The following is a 19,422-nucleotide window of genomic DNA, read 5'->3' as shown; positions in this document are numbered from 1 at the left end:
TAGGGATGGGGATGAGAAGCTGTGACTGGTAAGATCACGTTGAAGGTAGCAAACATGTCAGAGAATGATGTTAGACACAAAATGCTGGAGTAACTCAGCGGGACAAGCAGCATCTCTAGAGAGAAGGAATGTGACATTTCGGATCGAGACCCTTCTTCACACTGATGACTAGAGAATGATTTCATAGAATGATGGGCCAGATGAGAGGTTGGTGGGGTGAAAGGTAAGGATCAGGTGAACTCTATCCTTGTTCTGTCTGGGGCAAGGGGGAATGAGAGCAGAACTGCGGGACATTGATGTCCCAGGTGAGAGATCCATGGGGAAAAACCATGAATACTGAAGAAATTATGCTATCCCCCACCCTCAATTTCTCTGTCTCTGTTGTATCTGCTCCCATAACGAGCCTTTCCATGCTGGGATATCCGAGATGTCCACTTTCTTTAGTGGCCTCCCTAACCATGGCAAGATCAAAACTAGGTGACTGGTTTGCCATACACTTGAGCTCAGTCCACCACGGCCTGCAGGATCTTTCAGTTGCTAATCAGATTAACTCACTTTCTGTCCTGGGCCTTCTCCATTGCCAGAGTGATGCCACAAGCAAACTAGAGGAACAGCATCTCATATTCAGCTTGGGTCGATAACAACCCAATAGTATGAACATTGAATTCTCCAATTTTATGTAAACCTCCTCCCCCCCCAACCACTCTTTCTCCCCCCTTTTTCTGGTGTCCCACCCAGTTGCACATCCATTTCCCCCTAATCCTGCCCCTCCTTGCCATTTCACCGTCCCATTGCACCTATATCCCTCCCTCTTGCTTTACGTTGTACTCCTCTCCTCGCCTAATCTGACACCCTTCTGTCTCCTTCTCACATCTAGCCTTTGTCCATCCGTCTGCCAGTCCAACCGGCACTCTCCGGTATCCACCTATCACTCGCCAGGCTTTGTCCCGCCCCCACCTCTTTTCCAACTTCTTCCCCGCTCCACGATCAGTGTGAAGAAAGGACCCGACGGAAACATCGTCTATAAATGTCCTCCACGGAAGCTGCCTGAGTTACTCCAGCATTTTACTTTTCACATTTAAACTTAGGGGGGGGGGGGTTAAGCACCTGAAGTAGTATAATCTCTGAGGTAGTGGGCAAAATGAAAGTGAGATTAGCGCTTTGTTAACTAGCATGTGTACAGTGGGCTGAATGGCCACCTTCTTTCCTGTAAATGTCTATGGTTCCATGATTTGCTTTGACTGGATTACTTGTTGGACATGCTATATTTTCTCGAGTGAGTTGAATTTAATTGTTAGATCTAAGCTGCACTAAAACCACAAAGAGCAAGGGCATGTCTTGGTTCATTTTGACCAAGCTAAGTGATACACACAAGAATAGATTGGCAGGCAAACTTAATAGCTAATTGGTTAATTGGATTGTGCTACTCAGTGGGAAATCATTTTTTTAATGAACTTGAGAGAATTGTAGTGATCCAGCCTGAGGTCGGAAAGTGAATAAAACCAAAATGCAAGGTTAAATTTAAAAATTGGCAAAGAAAAAAGAAACAGAAATATAAGGAACACTAGTTAATACAAGGTTCAGGCTGGGGTTTGGAGAATTTGAACATTTCACGGGTTGAAATTCAATTGCACAATGTAATTAGTGAGGATGTTAAGCTTTTGTATGAAATTCTTTTGTCCATTATTTTAACTGAGGAGTTTATTCATTTAAAATAACTGGGTTAAAATGTCAATGTAGCGAACAAAGACATCTAAAACATGAAGCCACTCATTACCAGAGTCCCACAGAATGATTTCAATGCATTAACTGCTTGAGTTTCACCTTCCCAATGACACCGTACAATAATGCCATAGAGCTGGTGGGCAGGAAGGATAAAAGAAACATAGAAAATAGAAAAACCGCAATTTCAATAGGGACGTATCAAGGAGAACATTGTCTGTTCTCTTTAAACAAAACAAAGCGGCTATTATTTCCAAACATACTTCATTCTGAAAATGGCAACTTATCTTCCTTCAATTATCTCTAAAGATTGTGTCCTTGTGTCATCATTTTATTTTTATCCCAATATTAAACAGTCCTTAAACTGGTGCACTGGTGTACTTTATTTCAATTGCGACAATTAGTCTGTATCATTGATATGCATTTTTGAATACAGGGTTATTACACATTTCATTTTAAATAGCGACGGACAGTTGAAACCAAAAACTGCGATAAGTGTGTGAAGATGGAAAACAACTGACATTGTATAAACCTGATTAATAGTTTACCTCTTATAAGTTAACAGGCAATGAAATATTTTCTGCTACTATAAGCACTAAAAGTAGTAACACCACTGTTGTTAGGATAAGGAACGAGCTGCCAGAGGAGGTAGTTGTAACAGGCACTATTGCAACGTTTAAGAAACATTTAGACAAGTACATGGATAGGAACGTTTTTGAGGGATATGGGCCAAATGTGGGCATCTGGGTCTAGTGTAGATGGGGCATTTTGGCCAGTGTGGGCAAGTTGGGCCGAAGGGCCAGTTTCCGCGCTGTAAGACTCTATGACTATGACAAAATGCTGGAGTAATTCAGCGGGTCAGGCAGCATCCCTGAAGAAAATGTATGTTTTGGGTTAGGACCATCCTTCAGACTGAAGTCTGAAGAAGGGTCCCAGCCTGAAACGTCACCCATTCATTTTCTCCAGAGATGCTGCCTGACTCGCTGAGTTACTCCAGCATTTTGTGTCTATCTTGGGTTTAGACCAGCATCTGTGGTTCTTTTTTTAAATTACTGCTGTGAAGATAGCTGTGGATAGGATTTTAAAACTCTGCTGCGTTGTCCGGTTCAGGCAGAGATGTTGCTTTCCATCTGGAGTTTACATTTGGCCCAAACCAACAGAGTGGGAGTGTTTTCTAAATGTATGTATTCTGTGTACTATTTGTTCAGCTTGTTTTATCTCTGATTCATTGTGGCTGCAAGCCCAGACCACACATTGGCAAACGCAGCAGGGATTTGGAGTAAAGCACAACTGCCCAGTGGCAAAGAGTGCTCGTTCTCCACCATTTTTAAGACTCAGTATGTTGAAGTGAAAACTCTTCACATCAACTCTACTGAGTTAAAAAAGTTGAAGAACGAGCAGTCTTTGCCTGATAAAAGAGTTAAAGAACGAGCAGTCTTTGCCTGATAAACGAGAGAGTCCGAAACAATTGTTGTGAAGGAGTTCAAAGGAAAGGAGGAGTTTGGAGGAGACATTGTGAAAACTCTTCACATAATGTCTCTTCCTCCTTTCCTTTGAACACCTTCACAACAATTATTTCTGACATTTATCGGGTGAACTAAGGAGTTCATTCATTTAAAATAATTAGGTTAAAGTGTCGATGCAGGAATCTGAAAATGCTAAGCCCTTCATTGCCAGGATCATACAAAACAATCTCAATGCATTAACTGCTCGTGATTATTCCTTTTACCGACAACATCCAAAATCACTTTTATTTGGGTAGATAAGGCAAAATGATATTCTGGTGAAAATTCATATTCACTTCATTTTTCATGCATTAAAGATCCATGGATTGCAAAACATCCGAATATTTAAAATTAACAAGATTGTCCATCATTAAGTAAAATTTCAGAGATTTTTTGGGAGGCATGATTCAAGCTCCTCTCAAAAATGTTGTCATTTTGTGCCTTTAATGTCAAGAATCTAGAGTGCTTTATTGTCATATTTCCCAGTTAGAACAATTAAATACTTGCAGTATCCTTCAGTCCTTTCCATACCAGCAGGACCTTTCCCGCCTGCACTACCTGGGTCTTTAAAGAAGATCTTTAAAGAAGATATTTGGTTTTATTTCATGGGATGTGGGTGATGTTGCAATGCCAGCATTTATTGGCCATCCATAATAGCCCTGGGGAAGGTGGTGATGGTATCATTTTAGAACCCGCTGCAATCCTTCTAGAGAAAACAATCTTCCACTACAGTTAAGTTCAACATTCTGGGATATACACAAAATGCTGGAGTAACTCAGTGGGTCAGTCACCATCTCTGGAGTAAAGTAATAGGTGGCGTTTTGGGTCAGAACTCTTCTTCAGGCTGAAAGATGGATGTGGTGGTGCGGTGGGGGTGCGGTGGGGGGAGGGGGGAGGGGGGGGGGGGGGGGGGTGGGAAGCCAAAACAATCCAGGCCAGCAAAAGATGACCTCAGGATGGATAGAGTCCACAATGGCCCATTGTTGGCTAGGGAAGATGTGCGAACGAGAGGGATGCATGGATGTGAACAGTGGAGCTAGTAGAATGACTAGGATGGGGCAGGCGGAGAGATTGAATGCAGGAGTTACTTGAAATTAGAGAAATTGCGTTCATACCATATAACCATATAACCATATAACAATTACAGCACGGAAACAGGCCATCTCGACCCCTCTAGTCCGTGCCGAACACATAATCTCCCCTAGTCCCATATACCTGCGCTCAGACCATAACCCTCCATTCCTTTCCCATCCATATAACTATCCAATTTATTTTTAAATGATAAAAACGAACCTGCCTCCACCACCTTCACTGGAAGCTCATTCCACACAGCTACCACTCTCTGAGTAAAGAAGTTCCCCCTCATGTTACCCCTAAACTTCAGTCCCTTAATTCTCAAGTCATGTCACCTTGTTTGAATCTTCCCTACTCTCAGTGGGAAAAGCTTTTCCACGTCAACTCTGTCTATCCCTCTCATCATTTTAAAAACCTCTATCAAGTCCCCCCTTAACCTTCTGCGCTCCAAAGAATAAAGCCCTAACTTGTTCAACCTTTCTCTGTAACTTAGTTGCTGAAACCCAGGCAACATTCTAGTAAATCTCCTCTGTACTCTCTCTATTTTGTTGACATCCTTCCTATAATTAGGCGACCAAAATTGTACACCATACTCCAGAATTGGCCTCACCAATGCCTTGTACAATTTTAACATTACATCCCAACTTCTATACTCAATGCTCTGATTTATAAAGGCCAGCACACCAAAAGCTTTCTTTACCACCCTATCTACATGAGATTCCACTTTCAGGGAACTGTGCACAGTTATTCCCAGATCCCTCTGTTCACCTACATTCTTCAATTCCCTACCATTTACCATGTACGTCCTATTTTGATTTGTCCTGCCAAGATGTAGCACCTCACACTTATCAGCATTAAACTCCATCTGCCATCTTTCAGCCCACTCTTCCAACTGGCATAAATCTCTCTGTAGACATTGAAACTCTACTTCATTACCCGCAACCCCACCTATCTTAGTATCATCTGCATACTTACTAATCCAATTTACCACACCATCGTCCAGATCATTGATGTACATGACAAACAACAGTGGACCCAACACAGATCCCTGTGGCACCCCACTCGTCACTGGCCTCCAACCTGACAAACAACCATCCACCATTACTCTCTGGCATCTCCCATTCAGCCACTGTTGAATCCATCTTGCTACTCCACCATTAATACCCAACCATTGAACCTTCTTAACCAACCTTCCATGAGGAACCTTGTCAAAGGCCTTACTGAAGTCCATATACACAACATCCACTGCTTTACCCTCATCAATTTCCCGAGTAACATCTTCAAAAAATTCAAGAAGATTAGTTAAACATGACCTTCCAGGCACAAATCCATGTTGACTGTTCCTAATCAGACCCTGTTTATCCAGATGCTTATATATATTATCTCTAAGTATTCTTTCCATTAATTTGCCCACCACTGACGTCAAACTAACAGGTCTATAATTGCTAGGTTTACTCTTAGACCCCTTCTTAAACAATGGAACAACATGCGCAGTACGCCAATCCTCCGGCACTATTCCCGTTTCTAATGACATTTGAAATATTTCTGCCATAGCCCCTGCTATTTCTACACTAACTTCCCTCAATGTCCTAGGGAATATCCTGTCCGGACCTGGAGACTTATCCACTTTTATATTTCTCAAAAGTGTCAGTACTTCCTCTTCTTTGATCCTCATAGTTTCCATAGCTACTCTACTTGTTTCCCTTACCTCACATAATTCAATATCCTTCTCCTTGGTGAATACCGAAGAAAAGAAACTGTTCAATATCTCCCCCATCTCTTTTGGCTCTGCAGATAGTTGGCCACTCTGACTCTCTAATGGACCAATTTTATCCCTCGTTATCCTTTTGCTATTAATATAGCGGTAGAAACCCTTCGGATTTACTTTTACCTTACTTGCCAAAGCATACTGCTGAGTTATAACCTGCCCAAGCGAAATATGAGGTATGAAGAGAAATATTCTAGGATTTTGATACTCTGATGATGAAGGAATGGTAATGTTTCCAAGCGACAATGAATTGTTCTTTGCAGAATTTTGAAATGGTGCTGTTCCCATCCACTTGACCTCCTGGGTTGTGGAATCTGAAATGTGCTGTTGAAAACTTAATGAGTTGCTGCACTAAATGTTGGTAGATGATGCCCGCAGCAGATGCTGGTGGATAGGGAGTGACTGTTTAAGAAAGCTGGATGATGTCCCAATCAAGTGACCTGTTTTTTTTCCCCTCTCTTTTCTGGCATTGAACCTACTGAATGACATTGATGTGAAGAGTATTGGTCGCTGTCCAGGCTTGTAAATTGCAGGAGATGGAAGGCTTTATGTAGCCTGGAGTTTAGTCATTCACTGCAGGGTTATCATACTCTAACTTACCATTGTTTTCACTGTATATATGTGGCTGGTCTACTTAAGCTCCTCCATCACCAGTTACAAAGTCTCATGCGCCTGGTTATTCCATGTGCTATATTTTTATACTTTTTAAAGTTTTGCTATGACAATATCTTTTTCCCATCTTTCCATATGAGCATGAGTGGAGGCACATGATGCAGGGGGACCAGAAACTAGACTTTCAAATGTTTGTTAATGAGAAAGTGAGCACAATCACAGGGAGAGAGTCACGGTGGGTGCAGCGGTAGAGTTGCTGCCTTACAGCGCAGGAGACCTGGGTTCGATCCTGACTATGTGCACTGCCTGTACGGAGTCTGTACATTTTCCCCCAGACTCCGCGGGATTTCTCCGGGTGCTCCGGTTTCCTCCCGCACTTCAAAGACGTACAGGTTTGTACGTTAATTGGCTTCTGTAAATTGTAAATTGTCCCTAGTGTGTGGAATAGTGCTAGTGTATGGGAATCGCTGGTCGGTGCAGACTCAGTGAGCCTAAGGGCTGTATCACTAAACTAAACTAAACTTGGCTTGTACAGGATTGTAGGTTATTTGACTTCTATAAATTGCCCTAGGATAGTAGGATAGTTCTAGTGATTGCTGGTTGGCACAGAATCAGAAGGCCGAAGGGCCCGCTTCCACACTGTAACTCTAAAGACTATTGCTGGCATTTTTTTGGGCCTGTCCCACTTAGGCGATTTTTCAGCGGACTGTCGGCGACTGTCAAGTTGCCGGCAGTCGCCTGAAAAACCGGAAACTGGAACAGCGACTGTCAGAGTGAAACACACACACACACATGGCTTCCTTCCCCAGCCTGTGTGATTTTTTTAGACAGCGTTCCCCCCGCTTGCCCTGTCTAGAAAATTCACACGGTGCAAAGCCAAGGTGATACAGACACACACCGCGATGAACAGGAAGGTTGGCGCTGTAAAAAGATGGCTAAAGCACAGTTTACAGTATGTCGTTTAAAAGGGGGGGGGGGGAAGAGGGGGGAGAAGGAATGGAGACAACATTTAAGAAGCCAGAGATACACGGCTGTGAAGTTCGGCGGACATTAACATTACCGGTCGGTTATCCTTGGTTCTGAAAACTACTGCTCACCTTTTTTTTTCCCAATGAGCCAATGAAATTCACCGGTCAGCACCGGCTCCAACCTACGAGAACCTCCGAGATCCTTCGACTTCCTGGCAATCCACTAGGACCTCCTACCGACCCACTTACGGCTCGAGAATTCTCGCTACTCTCCATGGCGGCTTCATTCTAGTCGCCGCTAATATTTCAACATGTTGAAAAATTCACGGCGACCATAATGAGGCGGCGACTAGTTCCTAGAATGTGGGAACTCTTCACGACCATGAAGGCGTCTCCCTAGCAACCACCCGCCAACATGTGGCGACCATGTGGCGACTGCATAGTCTCCTGTAGTTGCCTAAAAAGTTACCTAAGTGGGACAGGCCCATTAAGATGTTACCCTGGATCAACCTCACACTTTGTCAGAGGTTCTGCAGGGAACAACTGGCCACCTGCAGTCTGCGTCTTAGGGCATCTTATATTCTGCTCAATACCTGATGAAAAAGCAAAAGTCCAAGAATCATCTGACCTCCTGTCTTGCCTCTGATCTGCTGAGGATGCATTTCACATCTGACCCCTCAGATTTACATGTTATGACCCTATTCATTTAAACCAGAGTTGCTGCAAATGATAAAAGTAACTGGTTTACTTACTTTAATTTGTTTAAACATTTTTCTAATTGCCGGCTAACTTTTTAAGGTGTTTTAATTAAATTTGTTATTTAAGTTCTTAACTTTTGTCCTTCTAAACTTTATTTGCATCGATTATTTAAATTCATTAGTTTAGTTTAGTTTAGTTTAGTTTAGAGATGGAGTGCAGAAACAGGCCCTTCGGCCCACAGAGTCCACACCGACCAGCGATCGCCCCATACATTAGCAATATTCTACACATTATGGACAATTTACAGATTTACAGAAGTAAATTAACCGACAAACCCGCATATCTTTGGAATGTGGAAGGAAACCGGGACATCTGGATAAAACCCACATGCTCACAGGGAGAACGAACAAACTCCGTACAGACAGCACCCAAGTTCAGGATTGAACCTGCGTCTCTGGTGCTGTAAGACAGAAACTCTACCACTGTGCCAGTGTGCTGACACTTCAAACCCACAATTGCACCAGGCACCTTCCGATCTTCAGTGTAACGGTCTCCCAAGCAAGCTATTCCAGAACTAACAGTTTTTAAATGCTTTGATCAGAGTCATTTGAAAATAGTTTAAATGCCATTGATGGCAGCAAGCTCTCAAAGATCTTCAATGCATTTGAAAAATGGGATCTCAAAGCCCAATGTCGGAGATGGACATGTAGTATGGAGCTCACTCCACCTCATGAGGACTAGCATGGTTTACCCTCCACCTCATGAAGACTAGCATGGTTTACCCTCTGTACAGCTCCTCACACTTTGGTCGTGCGGTAGACTGACTCCCCCCCCCCCCCCCCCCCCATCCCCAATCATTGCACATCCCCAATCCTTTCCATTCATCACTTTAATTTCATGTTTCATGCATCTTGTATTTTATAACTGTTGGCAGATCTATTTCACTCCTGAGATAAATAAAGTTCTATCGTATGGTATGGTATGGTATGACTTGCATCAATGTGTAATGACCAGTATGAGTGGGTTGTGAGCTTGGGCTATGAACAAATCCAAGACAACATAGCACATTATTACCAATAATTTGTGAATAAATGTTCTTTAAACTTTAGAGATACAGCACGTAAACAGGTCCTTCAGTCCGGGTCCACACTGACCAGAGATCACCGACATACACTAGCACTATCCTTTACACTATGGACAATTTTTACCAAAGCCAATTAACCTACAATCCTGTACCACTTTGGAATGTGGGAGGAAAGCAGAGCACCCGTAGAAAACCCACACGTTCACGGTGAGAACGTACAAACTCCATACAGACTGCCCCCGTAGTCAGGATTGAGCCCGGGTCTCTGTCGCTACAAGGCACCAATTCTACCACTGCTCTACTGTGCCGCCCACTGTGTTCTGTTCGCAGTCCAGGAGTTGTAAAATGTTGCCAAAATACAGGATGATCTGATGGAAGAAAAAATGTGTTTGATTTTCTTTTAGCAGATGGACATTTGAATAATTAACCTCTTAGCATCAAAGTATTCATGAATGTCTGCTAATTATGCAGATAGGTTGCTTTTCTTATTCAGAGCCAAATCAAAGTGCTACAGTTACACTAACTTATCCAATAAAATGTTCAATCACTATTTTGTGCTGCAACCTAACACAGTCAGCTGAGGGGGTCAATAAAAACTGTGCAGGCTAACATGAAAGGATTAGTTATTGGCAGTCCTAAGCCTATTAGGGAAGTAGAGGCAATGTGTACATTTTCTCCGCTCCAGGGTGGCACGGTGGCGCAGTGGTAGAGCTATTGCCTTACAACAGCAGAATCCCAGGTTTGATCCTGACTACATGCTGTCTGTACGGAGTCTGCACGTTCTCGCCATGACTTGCATGGGTTTGCTCCGAGATCTTCGGTTTCCTCCCACACTCCAAAGGCGTACAGGTTTGCGGGTTAATTGGCTTGGTATAAAATGTGAATTGGCCCTAGTGTTGGCCCATATTGCTTACTGGATGTTTGGACAGTGTTTGTAATGTAAATGTAATGTAAATGCCAGCGCCCCTTGAGGCCCGGAGTAGAAGCTGCTGAGTGTGCCTGTGCCTGTGCCTGATAACATGTGACCTTCTAGAAGTTTCTGTTAGTTGTTGGAAATAAACTCTTCTTACAAGATGTCGGACGTGTATTCATTGTGCTAGTCATAACCGGGTCATACAGCAGACGTTACAGTGTTAATGTGCGGGAATCGCTGGTCAGCACGGACGTGCTGGGACGAAGGGCCTGTTTCCACGCTGTATCTCTAGACTAAACTAAACTAAACATTAATGGAGAACATTGCTTACTGGATGTTTGTTTTACTTGGAAACTGTAAGTGGTTTAGTGTCACGTGTGCAACGTACAGTGAAATTCTTTTTGCATAGATCACACATGCACAAATCACCGTATTTTGTCACCAAGTGTCCTTGTGACACCAGTTTGTTTGCTTCTTCATGAGTCAGCATGCTATGATCATCTGGGAACACAGAGGTGCTCTGAAACTGTCCACGGGATAAAAATTTGTCTGTAATTTGACTAACATCCTTAGCCTTTGTTATTTCTAATGGGGGGGAAGTTTGTCCCTGCTAGCATCAGTATTCATTCTGAGACTTAGCCGAGAGGATAGATGCTTGACATGGTGATGTTTTAGTGTGTTGACCATTCTGATCAATGAACAATGATTTAGATGAGAATGTGCAAGGCATGATTGGTGTGTTTCTGGAATAGCTCTACCCAAGACCACATGAAATTGCAGAGTTGTGGATGTTGCCCAGTCCATCACACTAACCAGACTTCCCACCATTGACTACATTTACACTTCACGCTGCCTCAGAAAAACCTAACACAATCGAAAACACAATCAACCCACCCCGATCATTCCTCCTCCTCCAACTCCATTCGGACAGAAGATACAGAAGCTTTAAAGTGCAGACCACCAGATTCTTCCCCTGTGTTATCAGGATTCTGAATGGTCCTTTCAATGTAGAGGTTTCATTGCACCTCTACCCCATTTCAGACTTTGGACTTTATCTGTGGAACTGATGCACTATAAAAAAGACACAAAGTGCTTGAGTAACTCAGCAGATGGATTTCCATGGATTTCCAGGTTCGATCCTGACTAGGGGCCTGTCTGTGTGGAATTTGTGTGTACTCCTTGTGACCGCGTGGGTTTTCTCTGGGTGCTCTGGTTTCCTCCCACACTCCAAAGACGTACAGGTTTGTCGATTAATTGGCTTCAGTAAGAATGGTAAATTGTCCCTAGTGTGCAGTGAGTGCTTTGTACGTGTTGATCGCTGGTTGGCGTGGACTCGGTGGGCAGAGGCCCTGTTTCTGCTCTGTATCTCTAAACTAAACTAAACTATAGCTGATGAACAATAGCCTGACATATGTTCTTGTTGTCCAAGTAGTCCAGTGGTGAGTGGAGAGACAGCGAGAGGCATCTCCTGTTTCATTTTGATGGTATTAAGAGGTTAATGGATCTTTGCCTTTTACATTTCATCAGAGGCCAAAGATAAAATAAAAACCTTTGGATTTTGTTACTGTCAGAATAGTTTAAACATAGTCCAGTTGGTTATTTACCAGGTTCTTGAGTATTGTTGCTTTTAACTTACAAAATTCTTAAGGGGTTGGACAGGCTAGATGCAGGAAGATTGCTCCCGATGTTGGGGAAGTCCAGGACAAGGGGTCACAGCTTAAGGATAAGGGGGAAATCCTTTAAAACCGAGATGAGAAGAACTTTTTTCACACAGAGAGTGGTGAATCTCTGGAACTCTCTGCCACAGAGGGTAGTCGAGGCCAGTTCATTGGCTATATTTAAGAGGGAGTTAGATGTGGCCCTTGTGGCTAAGGGGATCAGAGGGTATGGAGAGAAGGCAGGTACGGGATACTGAGTTGGATGATCAGCCATGATCATATTGAATGATCGGCTCGAAGGGCCGAATGGCCTACTCCTGCACCTAATTTCTATGTTTCTATGTTTCTAATGGTTTGTAAATGCTTTTGACTGTTAATTTTAGTCTGAAGAGAATATGATGTACAGTCAATGTGATGTGCAGTCAATGTGATCCCTTGTCGTAAGTCCGTGGAATTATGATTATTGGTGCTGACTTCCCAAACCCAAGGTTTCCGTGCGGTTCCCGAAGGTTTTTGTCAGTCTCCCTTCCTGCTTCCACTACCTGCAACCTCCGGCAATCACCTGCAACCTCCGGGAACCGCACGGAAACCTTGGATGGGGCGCAAAGTCTCCAGAGGTTTCCGTTCAGGTTTCCTAAGTGGGACAGGGGCATAAGTGTTCGGCTGGCAACCGAAAGGTAGCCGGTTCGAATCCCGCTTGGAGTGCATAATGTCGTTGTGTCCTTCGGCAAGACACTTCACCCACCTTTGCCTGTGTGTGAATGTGTGTGAATGTGTGTGAGTGACTGGTGGTGGTCGGAGGGGCCGTAGGCGCAGATTGGCAGCCACGCTTCCGTCAGTCTGCCCCAGGGCAGCTGTGGCTACAGAAGTAGCTTACCACCACCGAGTGTGACTGAGGAGTGAATGAATAATGCGATGTAAAGCGCCTTGAGTATTAGAAAGGCGCTATATAAATCCCATCCATTATTATTATTATTATTATTATTATAACAGTGTAAGACACAGAAAGCTGGAGTAACTCAGCGGGACAGGCAGCATCACTGGAGAGAAGGAATGGGTGATGTTTTGGATCGAGACCCTTCTTGAGGATTTGGAGTTTGTGAGATGAACGTGAACTGCCACTTGGTTGAGATTATTATCCTAGGATCACTTCACACCCACTGAGGCAAGAAGGAGTTCATGGTGTGGAAACATCAAGGGAGCTCCATCTTCAATCCAGTTAATTCGCTCTGGTGAATGTAGACCATTTGCAGCTTTCACCATCACAATTACTTACTGTTATCCACTTGCAATTGTTGTAAAACAGCATGGAAGCAGGCCCATAAAACTTCCAAGTCTGTCGAACATCCATGTGCACTAATCCTACATTAATCAAATTTTATTTTCCCTACATCCCATCAACTCCTCTTCCCAACTCACATTTAGTGGCCAAATAACCCCTACCATCTCATACATCATTGGGATATGTGGGAAACTCACATAATTACAGAGAGAAAGAGAAACTCCTCAAAGACAGCACCAGAGATAGCTCGAACAGTGAGGCAACACCTTTACTTGACTCCTTGAATTTAAGCTCCCTGTTCTTTGTAAATCATAATATGGACTCCTATGCATGGTACTGCGGATCAATCTTATTAATGTCACCATCCAGGTGCTTTGGAGGATGGCATATCTCTCCCGCATTCCAAAGACGTCCGGGTTTGTAGGTGAATAGGCCGTTGTAAAATGCCTCGCGTGTGTAGTGGAGTGGATGCGAAAATGGGATAACATAGAACTAGGATGATCGACAGCCATTGTTGATTCGGTGGGCCGAAAGGGCTGTTTCCATGTTGTATCTATAAACAAAACATATACAAGCTACCTTTATTTGAACAGGTTAGCTGGTGAAGTTGCATGTCTTCCTTTGGCCCAGTTTAGACCACTGCTGTCTTGCTGCAGCTTGTTGCCAGCATATGGTCATAAGATCATAAGGAGTAGGAGTAGAATTAGGCCATTCGGCCCATCAAGTCTACTCCGCCATTCATTCATGGCTGATCTATCTCTCCCTCCTAACTTGTTTCCACACAAATTCACACTAGGAGACAGGAATTCCAAGCTTTGGAGCTCCTTTGCCAATTCCTCCTCCAGCGCTTTATATTAGACAGGCAGAAACTACTCCCCTGAAGATATGACAGGAAATCAGCTCAATTTCAGATATTCCAGCCTAAGTTGACTTACTGGCACTTACAGGGCGGCATAGTGGGGCTGCAGTAGAGTTACTACCTTACAGTGTCAAAGACCCGGGTACGATGCTGACTAGGTGTGTTGTATGTATGGAGTTTGTACGTTTTCCCTGTAACCGCATGAGATTCCTCTGGGTGCTCCGCTTTCCTCCCACATTCCAAAGACGTGCAGGACTGAAGGTTAATTGGCTTCTGGAAATTGCCCCTAGTGCGCAGGATAAAACTAGTGCACGGGTTTAGTTTAGTTCATCACGTGTACCGAAGTACTGTGAAAAGCTTTCTTGTTGCATGCTATCCAGTCAGCGGAAAAACCATACACGATTACAATGAAGCCGCCCACAGTGTACAGTTACATGATAAAGGAAATAATGTTTAGTGCAAGATAAAGTCCAGTGAAGTCCAAATAAAGATAGTCTGAGTGTCTCCAAATGGGTTTTGCTTCAACATCGGTACTTATTTTATTGTGTCTGTCATCACCTATCCTGCCAGGCCAAGACGGATCCCAACCCAAAGCATCATCTATCCATTTTCTCCAGAGATGCTGCCTGACCTTCTGTTACTCCGGCATTTTGCTTCTATCTTTGGTGCAAACCAGCATCTGCAGTTCCTTTTCATTACATAGGCGTCCTCAGCTGCTGGACATAGACTCCCATAACCCAAGTTTAAATGTTTAAACAAATATTCAACCCATCCGTGGGCAAATCCTGACTGGCCCTAACATGCTGGTGGCTTTACAGATTTGTGAGTCTTCACTGATAGACACAGTAGGTCGCTCATCTCCCTTCGATTTGGCTTCCTCCTGCTGTATGCTTTCAGGCACGGAGACAGACAAATAGCAACAATAGGGATCGGCATCTTGTGGGAATCTTCCTGGAAAGGATCTGTAACAGCATTTCTCCAGCATTTCCATGTGTAATGTTGTACCCTAGAATAGGAAACGTAAAAGATGTAATCTGGAATAATGCTGTTGCAGCCTGTATTGAGCAGCTTCAGTACACGGTTGGTGATAATCCCTTGTCTTGTTCTGCTTGCAAATGAATTAATCTTTGATATAGAACTTGACGTTCTATGCTATTTTTAGATCTATTATAAAATCAAGCAGGGAATGTGTAGGGCCATCAATGAATCCTCTTTAATGTAGTTTAAGAACAAAGTAGCACGTATGGCATCTGTAACAATACTTTGATGACAATTAAATAATGTCACATACATTGTAGTAGAGTTGACAGCTGATAAGGGGGCATTCTGCCAGATATTGTGTTTCATTGATATCAGAGGATTTAAAGTTGTCCACAGGACACTGGGGAAAACTCGCCTGATCCTGTTGGAAGCAATGACAAGGTTATTTTCCGGTTTTAACTTTTTATTTTCCGGTTTAACTTTTCAACTGAAAGACAGCACCTCCAAAAGTCTCAGTCTGAAGATGGAGTGTCGGCAAGATCACTTGCTCAAGCCTGTGGAGTGAGGCTTGAAACTACACACTTTCTCAGAACGTCACAAACCCAGCCTGGCTGAATTTCACCAAAGTTATTTCTGAAGACCAGCCAATGTAACTATATAGACACAAAAATGCAGTATAACAATGGCCTGTTCCCTTTATCATTGTTACTGTTTTGCATATCTTTCGTTCATTAGTTCTATATCTATCTACATCATTGTCTATATTTCAAGAGTCAAGTCAAGAGTGCTTTATTGTCATATGTCCCGGATGGGACAATGAAATTCTTACTTGCTGCAGCACAACAGAATATGTGAACATGTAGACAATAGACAATAGACAATAAGTGCCGGAGTAGGCCATTCGGCCCTTCGAGCCAGCACTGCCATTCAACGTGATCATGGCTGATCATCCCCAATTAGTACCCCATACCTGCCTTCTCCCCATATCCCCTGACTCCGCTATCTTTAAGAGCCCTATCTAGCTCTCTCTTGAAAGTATCCCGAGAACTGGCCTCCACCGCCCTCTGAGGCAGAGAATTCCACACTCACAACTCTCTGTGAGAAAAAGTGTTTCCTCGTCTCCGTTCTAAAGATAGTACATAATGTGGGAAGAGAAAAAAAAAGTTTAATAAATAACAAATATAGTGCAATAACAATATAGTATTTTGCAGTTCAGAGCTCAGAGCTTTTTCGTTGTTGTGTTTAATAGCCTGATGGCTGTAGGGAAGAAGCTGTTCCTGAACCTGGACGTTACAGTTTTCAGGCTCCTGTACCTTCTTCCTGATGGCTCTCTTTTCTCGTTTCCCTTTCCCGTGACTTTCAGTCTGAAGAAGGGTCTCAACCCGAAACGTCACCCATTCTTTCTCTCCAGAGAAGCTGCCCGTCCTGCTGAGTTCCTCCGTCATTTTGTGTCTACTGTTCTATGCCTTTTTTTTGCACGATATCACTGCTATTGTGTTTAATGCAATGTACAGTTGTGTGAATGTGAGACAGACTCAGCAACATTGCTGCATGTTATGCTGCAGGAAATGTCCTCATGGTGCTGACTAAAGTGGCCCATGGATCATTTGATGTCTTTCTGTTCACATTTCTTTCTTTATTTAATGGCAAACATGTTATTCTCTTTGGGCCGTTGTGAATGGAGAACATGGAGCAGACACAACACAGTTTAAGCAAGACAATAATTCTTTAACAGATGTTCCAACACCTTAGCAACAGCTTTGGGACTACAGTGAGAACTCAGACTAATCGAAGCTGACAGGATGGATGGCAAGATGAAAAAGCTCGGAAGGCAGACATTCCAATGGCATTTATTTTTAGGAATTAAGGACTTGCTTTGTCATTATACCTTTGGCTCTCCTTCTTTCCTGAAGGTGATATAACCGACAGGTACTGACAGATCTGCAGCTCCTCATATGAGTCGGGTGAGGAGGGGGGAGGGAGGAGGGCGGGGGAATAGTAAGGGATAGAAAGTTGTCCAATTATAGAGGAAAGTACCTGTGTTAATTAAGCCGCCATTCTGTAGGGTATCAGTCGATGAGGGTCAGAATACACTGCCATTCCTTCAGAGAAACATGAGATCAGTCTCAAAGTGCTGGAGGAACTCAGCGGGTCAGGCAGCATCTCTGGAGGGCATGGACAGGCCAACCTGAGTTCCTCCAGCTGGCACGATGGCACAGCAGAAGAATTGCTACCTTAAAGCGCCAGAGACCCGGGTTCGATCCTGACCATGGGTGCTGGCTCCACGGAATGTGTACATTCTCCCTGTGACAACGCGGGTTTTCGATTGGTTCCCCGGTTTCCTTCCACATCCCAAAGACGTGCAGGTTCGTAGATTAATTGGCTTCCGTAAACTGCCCCTAGTGTGTAGGATGCGAAACTGGGATAACATAGCACTAGTGTACGTGTAATCGATAGTCAGCACAGACTCGGTGGGCCAAAGAACCTGCTTACATGCTGTACCTCTAAACTAAAACTTTGCGTTTTACTCAAGATTCCAGCATCTGCAGTTTCTTGTGTCTCTGTGAGATCAATTATCACCGCTTGTTGGGAGGGTTTAATTGTGTGTGGCCACCGGTATTAAGTGACTGCTCTTGGCTCTACACATTTGGTTCCACAATCAGTGTGTGGACGTAGAAGTCATCATTCCTCCGCTGGTGAACTTTGCCCCCTGCTGTCTCCCAAGCTGAGTGCAGTTCAGTTGAGTCCGTGACTCAGCGTAAGGAAATAACCACCTTCTTGTTTTCACCCAACAAACAGCTAACAATGGCCTGTTTCCCTTATCATCGTTACTTTTTTGCATATCTTTATCTCTCCACATCATCGACTATATCTCTCGTTTCCCTTTCCCGTGACTTTCTGCCTATAGAAGGGTCTCGACCCAAAACGTCACCCATTCCTTCTCTCCAGAGATGCTGCCGGTCCTGCTGAGTTACTCCAGCTTTTTGTGTCTATCTTTGGTTTAAACCAGCATCTGCAATTCCTTCCTACGCATAAGAAGATAACCTGCTCCTGCTCTTAATCAGTCCCACACGACTGAGGGAGTACTCCTGCATTCCACAACCCCACAGCATTGCAGTGATAGTAATCATAGAAACATAGAAAATAGGTGCAGGAGTAGGCCATTCGGCCCTTCGAGCCTGCACCGCCATTCAATATGATCATGGCTGATCATCCAACTCAGTATCCTGTACCTGCATTCTCTCCATACCCCCTGATCCCTTTAGCCACAAGGGCCACATCTAACTCCCTCTTAAATATAGCCAATGAACTGGCCTCAACCACCTTCTGTGGCAGAGAGTTCCAGAGATTTACTACTCTCTGTGTGAAAAATGTTTTTCTCATCTCGGTCCTAAAGGATTTCCCCTTTATCCTTAAACTGTGACCCCTTGTCCTGGACTTCCCCAACATCGGGAACAATCTTCCTGCATCTAGCCTGTCCAACCCCTTAAGAATTTTGTCCGGTCCACATGCTTGTGCCCTGTCCCTGCTGCTGCCTTATTCGATCTCTCACCCCATCCAACCTCTGGTATTTCCGTCAGGTGATGAAGAGGACGAAGACACAGGGGAGGAACGGCTGCCGTCCTGCTTCGACTACGTGATGCATTTCCTGACCGTCTTCTGGAAGGTTCTGTTCGCCTGCGTGCCTCCCACTGAATACTGGAATGGATGGGCCTGCTTTCTAACGTCCATTCTCATCATTGGCATCCTGACGGCCGTCATTGGAGATCTGGCCTCCCACTTTGGCTGCACGATTGGCCTGAAGGATTCAGTCACGGCAGTGGTGTTTGTAGCTCTCGGCACCTCCGTACCTGGTAAGTCAATTTTTTTTTCTTTTCTTTTTTTCCACATTTTCTTTTAGGAAGGGCTGATTAATTAAAAAAGGAGCTTCAACTCAGGTGAAATGATGCCGCTGTACAAGTCCTTAGAGTGCAGTTTAGACTTTACTTGAGACTTTAGAGATACAGCGTGGAAACAGGCCCTTCAGCCCACTGAGTCCGTGGCGACCAGCAATCACCCTGAAGAAGTCCACCATCAGTCTGAAGAAGGGTTTCGGCCTGAAACGTCGCCTATTTCCTTCGCTCCATAGATGCTGCTGCACCCGCTGAGTTTCTCCAGCATTTTTGTGTACCCTGTACTTTAGCACTGCCCGACACACTCGGGACAATTTTCAATTTTACCGAAGCCAAATAATCTACTAGTCTCTATGGCTTTGGAGTGTGGGAGGACCCAGAGAAAACTCACATGGTCACAGGGA

The 19,422-nt window shown here is 44.0% G+C and overlaps 1 protein-coding gene across 3 annotated transcripts in view; it reads left to right on the top strand.

The window, feature by feature from the left end:
- slc8a3 (solute carrier family 8 member A3) overlaps nucleotides 1-19,422 on the top strand; it is a 408,626-nt gene that overhangs the window by 384,126 nt on the left and 5,078 nt on the right. For all 3 annotated transcript variants that reach the window (XM_033026834.1, XM_033026832.1, XM_033026833.1), the window contains exon 7: nucleotides 18,707-18,979. In XM_033026834.1, coding sequence (XP_032882725.1) covers nucleotides 18,707-18,979 — 273 coding nt within the window. The remainder of the gene's footprint in view (nucleotides 1-18,706; nucleotides 18,980-19,422) is intronic.

The sequence above is a fragment of the Amblyraja radiata genome, chromosome 9, assembly GCF_010909765.2.
Source record: "Amblyraja radiata isolate CabotCenter1 chromosome 9, sAmbRad1.1.pri, whole genome shotgun sequence".
Lineage (NCBI taxonomy): Eukaryota > Metazoa > Chordata > Chondrichthyes > Rajiformes > Rajidae > Amblyraja > Amblyraja radiata.
This window is presented reverse-complemented; position numbering and strand designations above follow the sequence as displayed.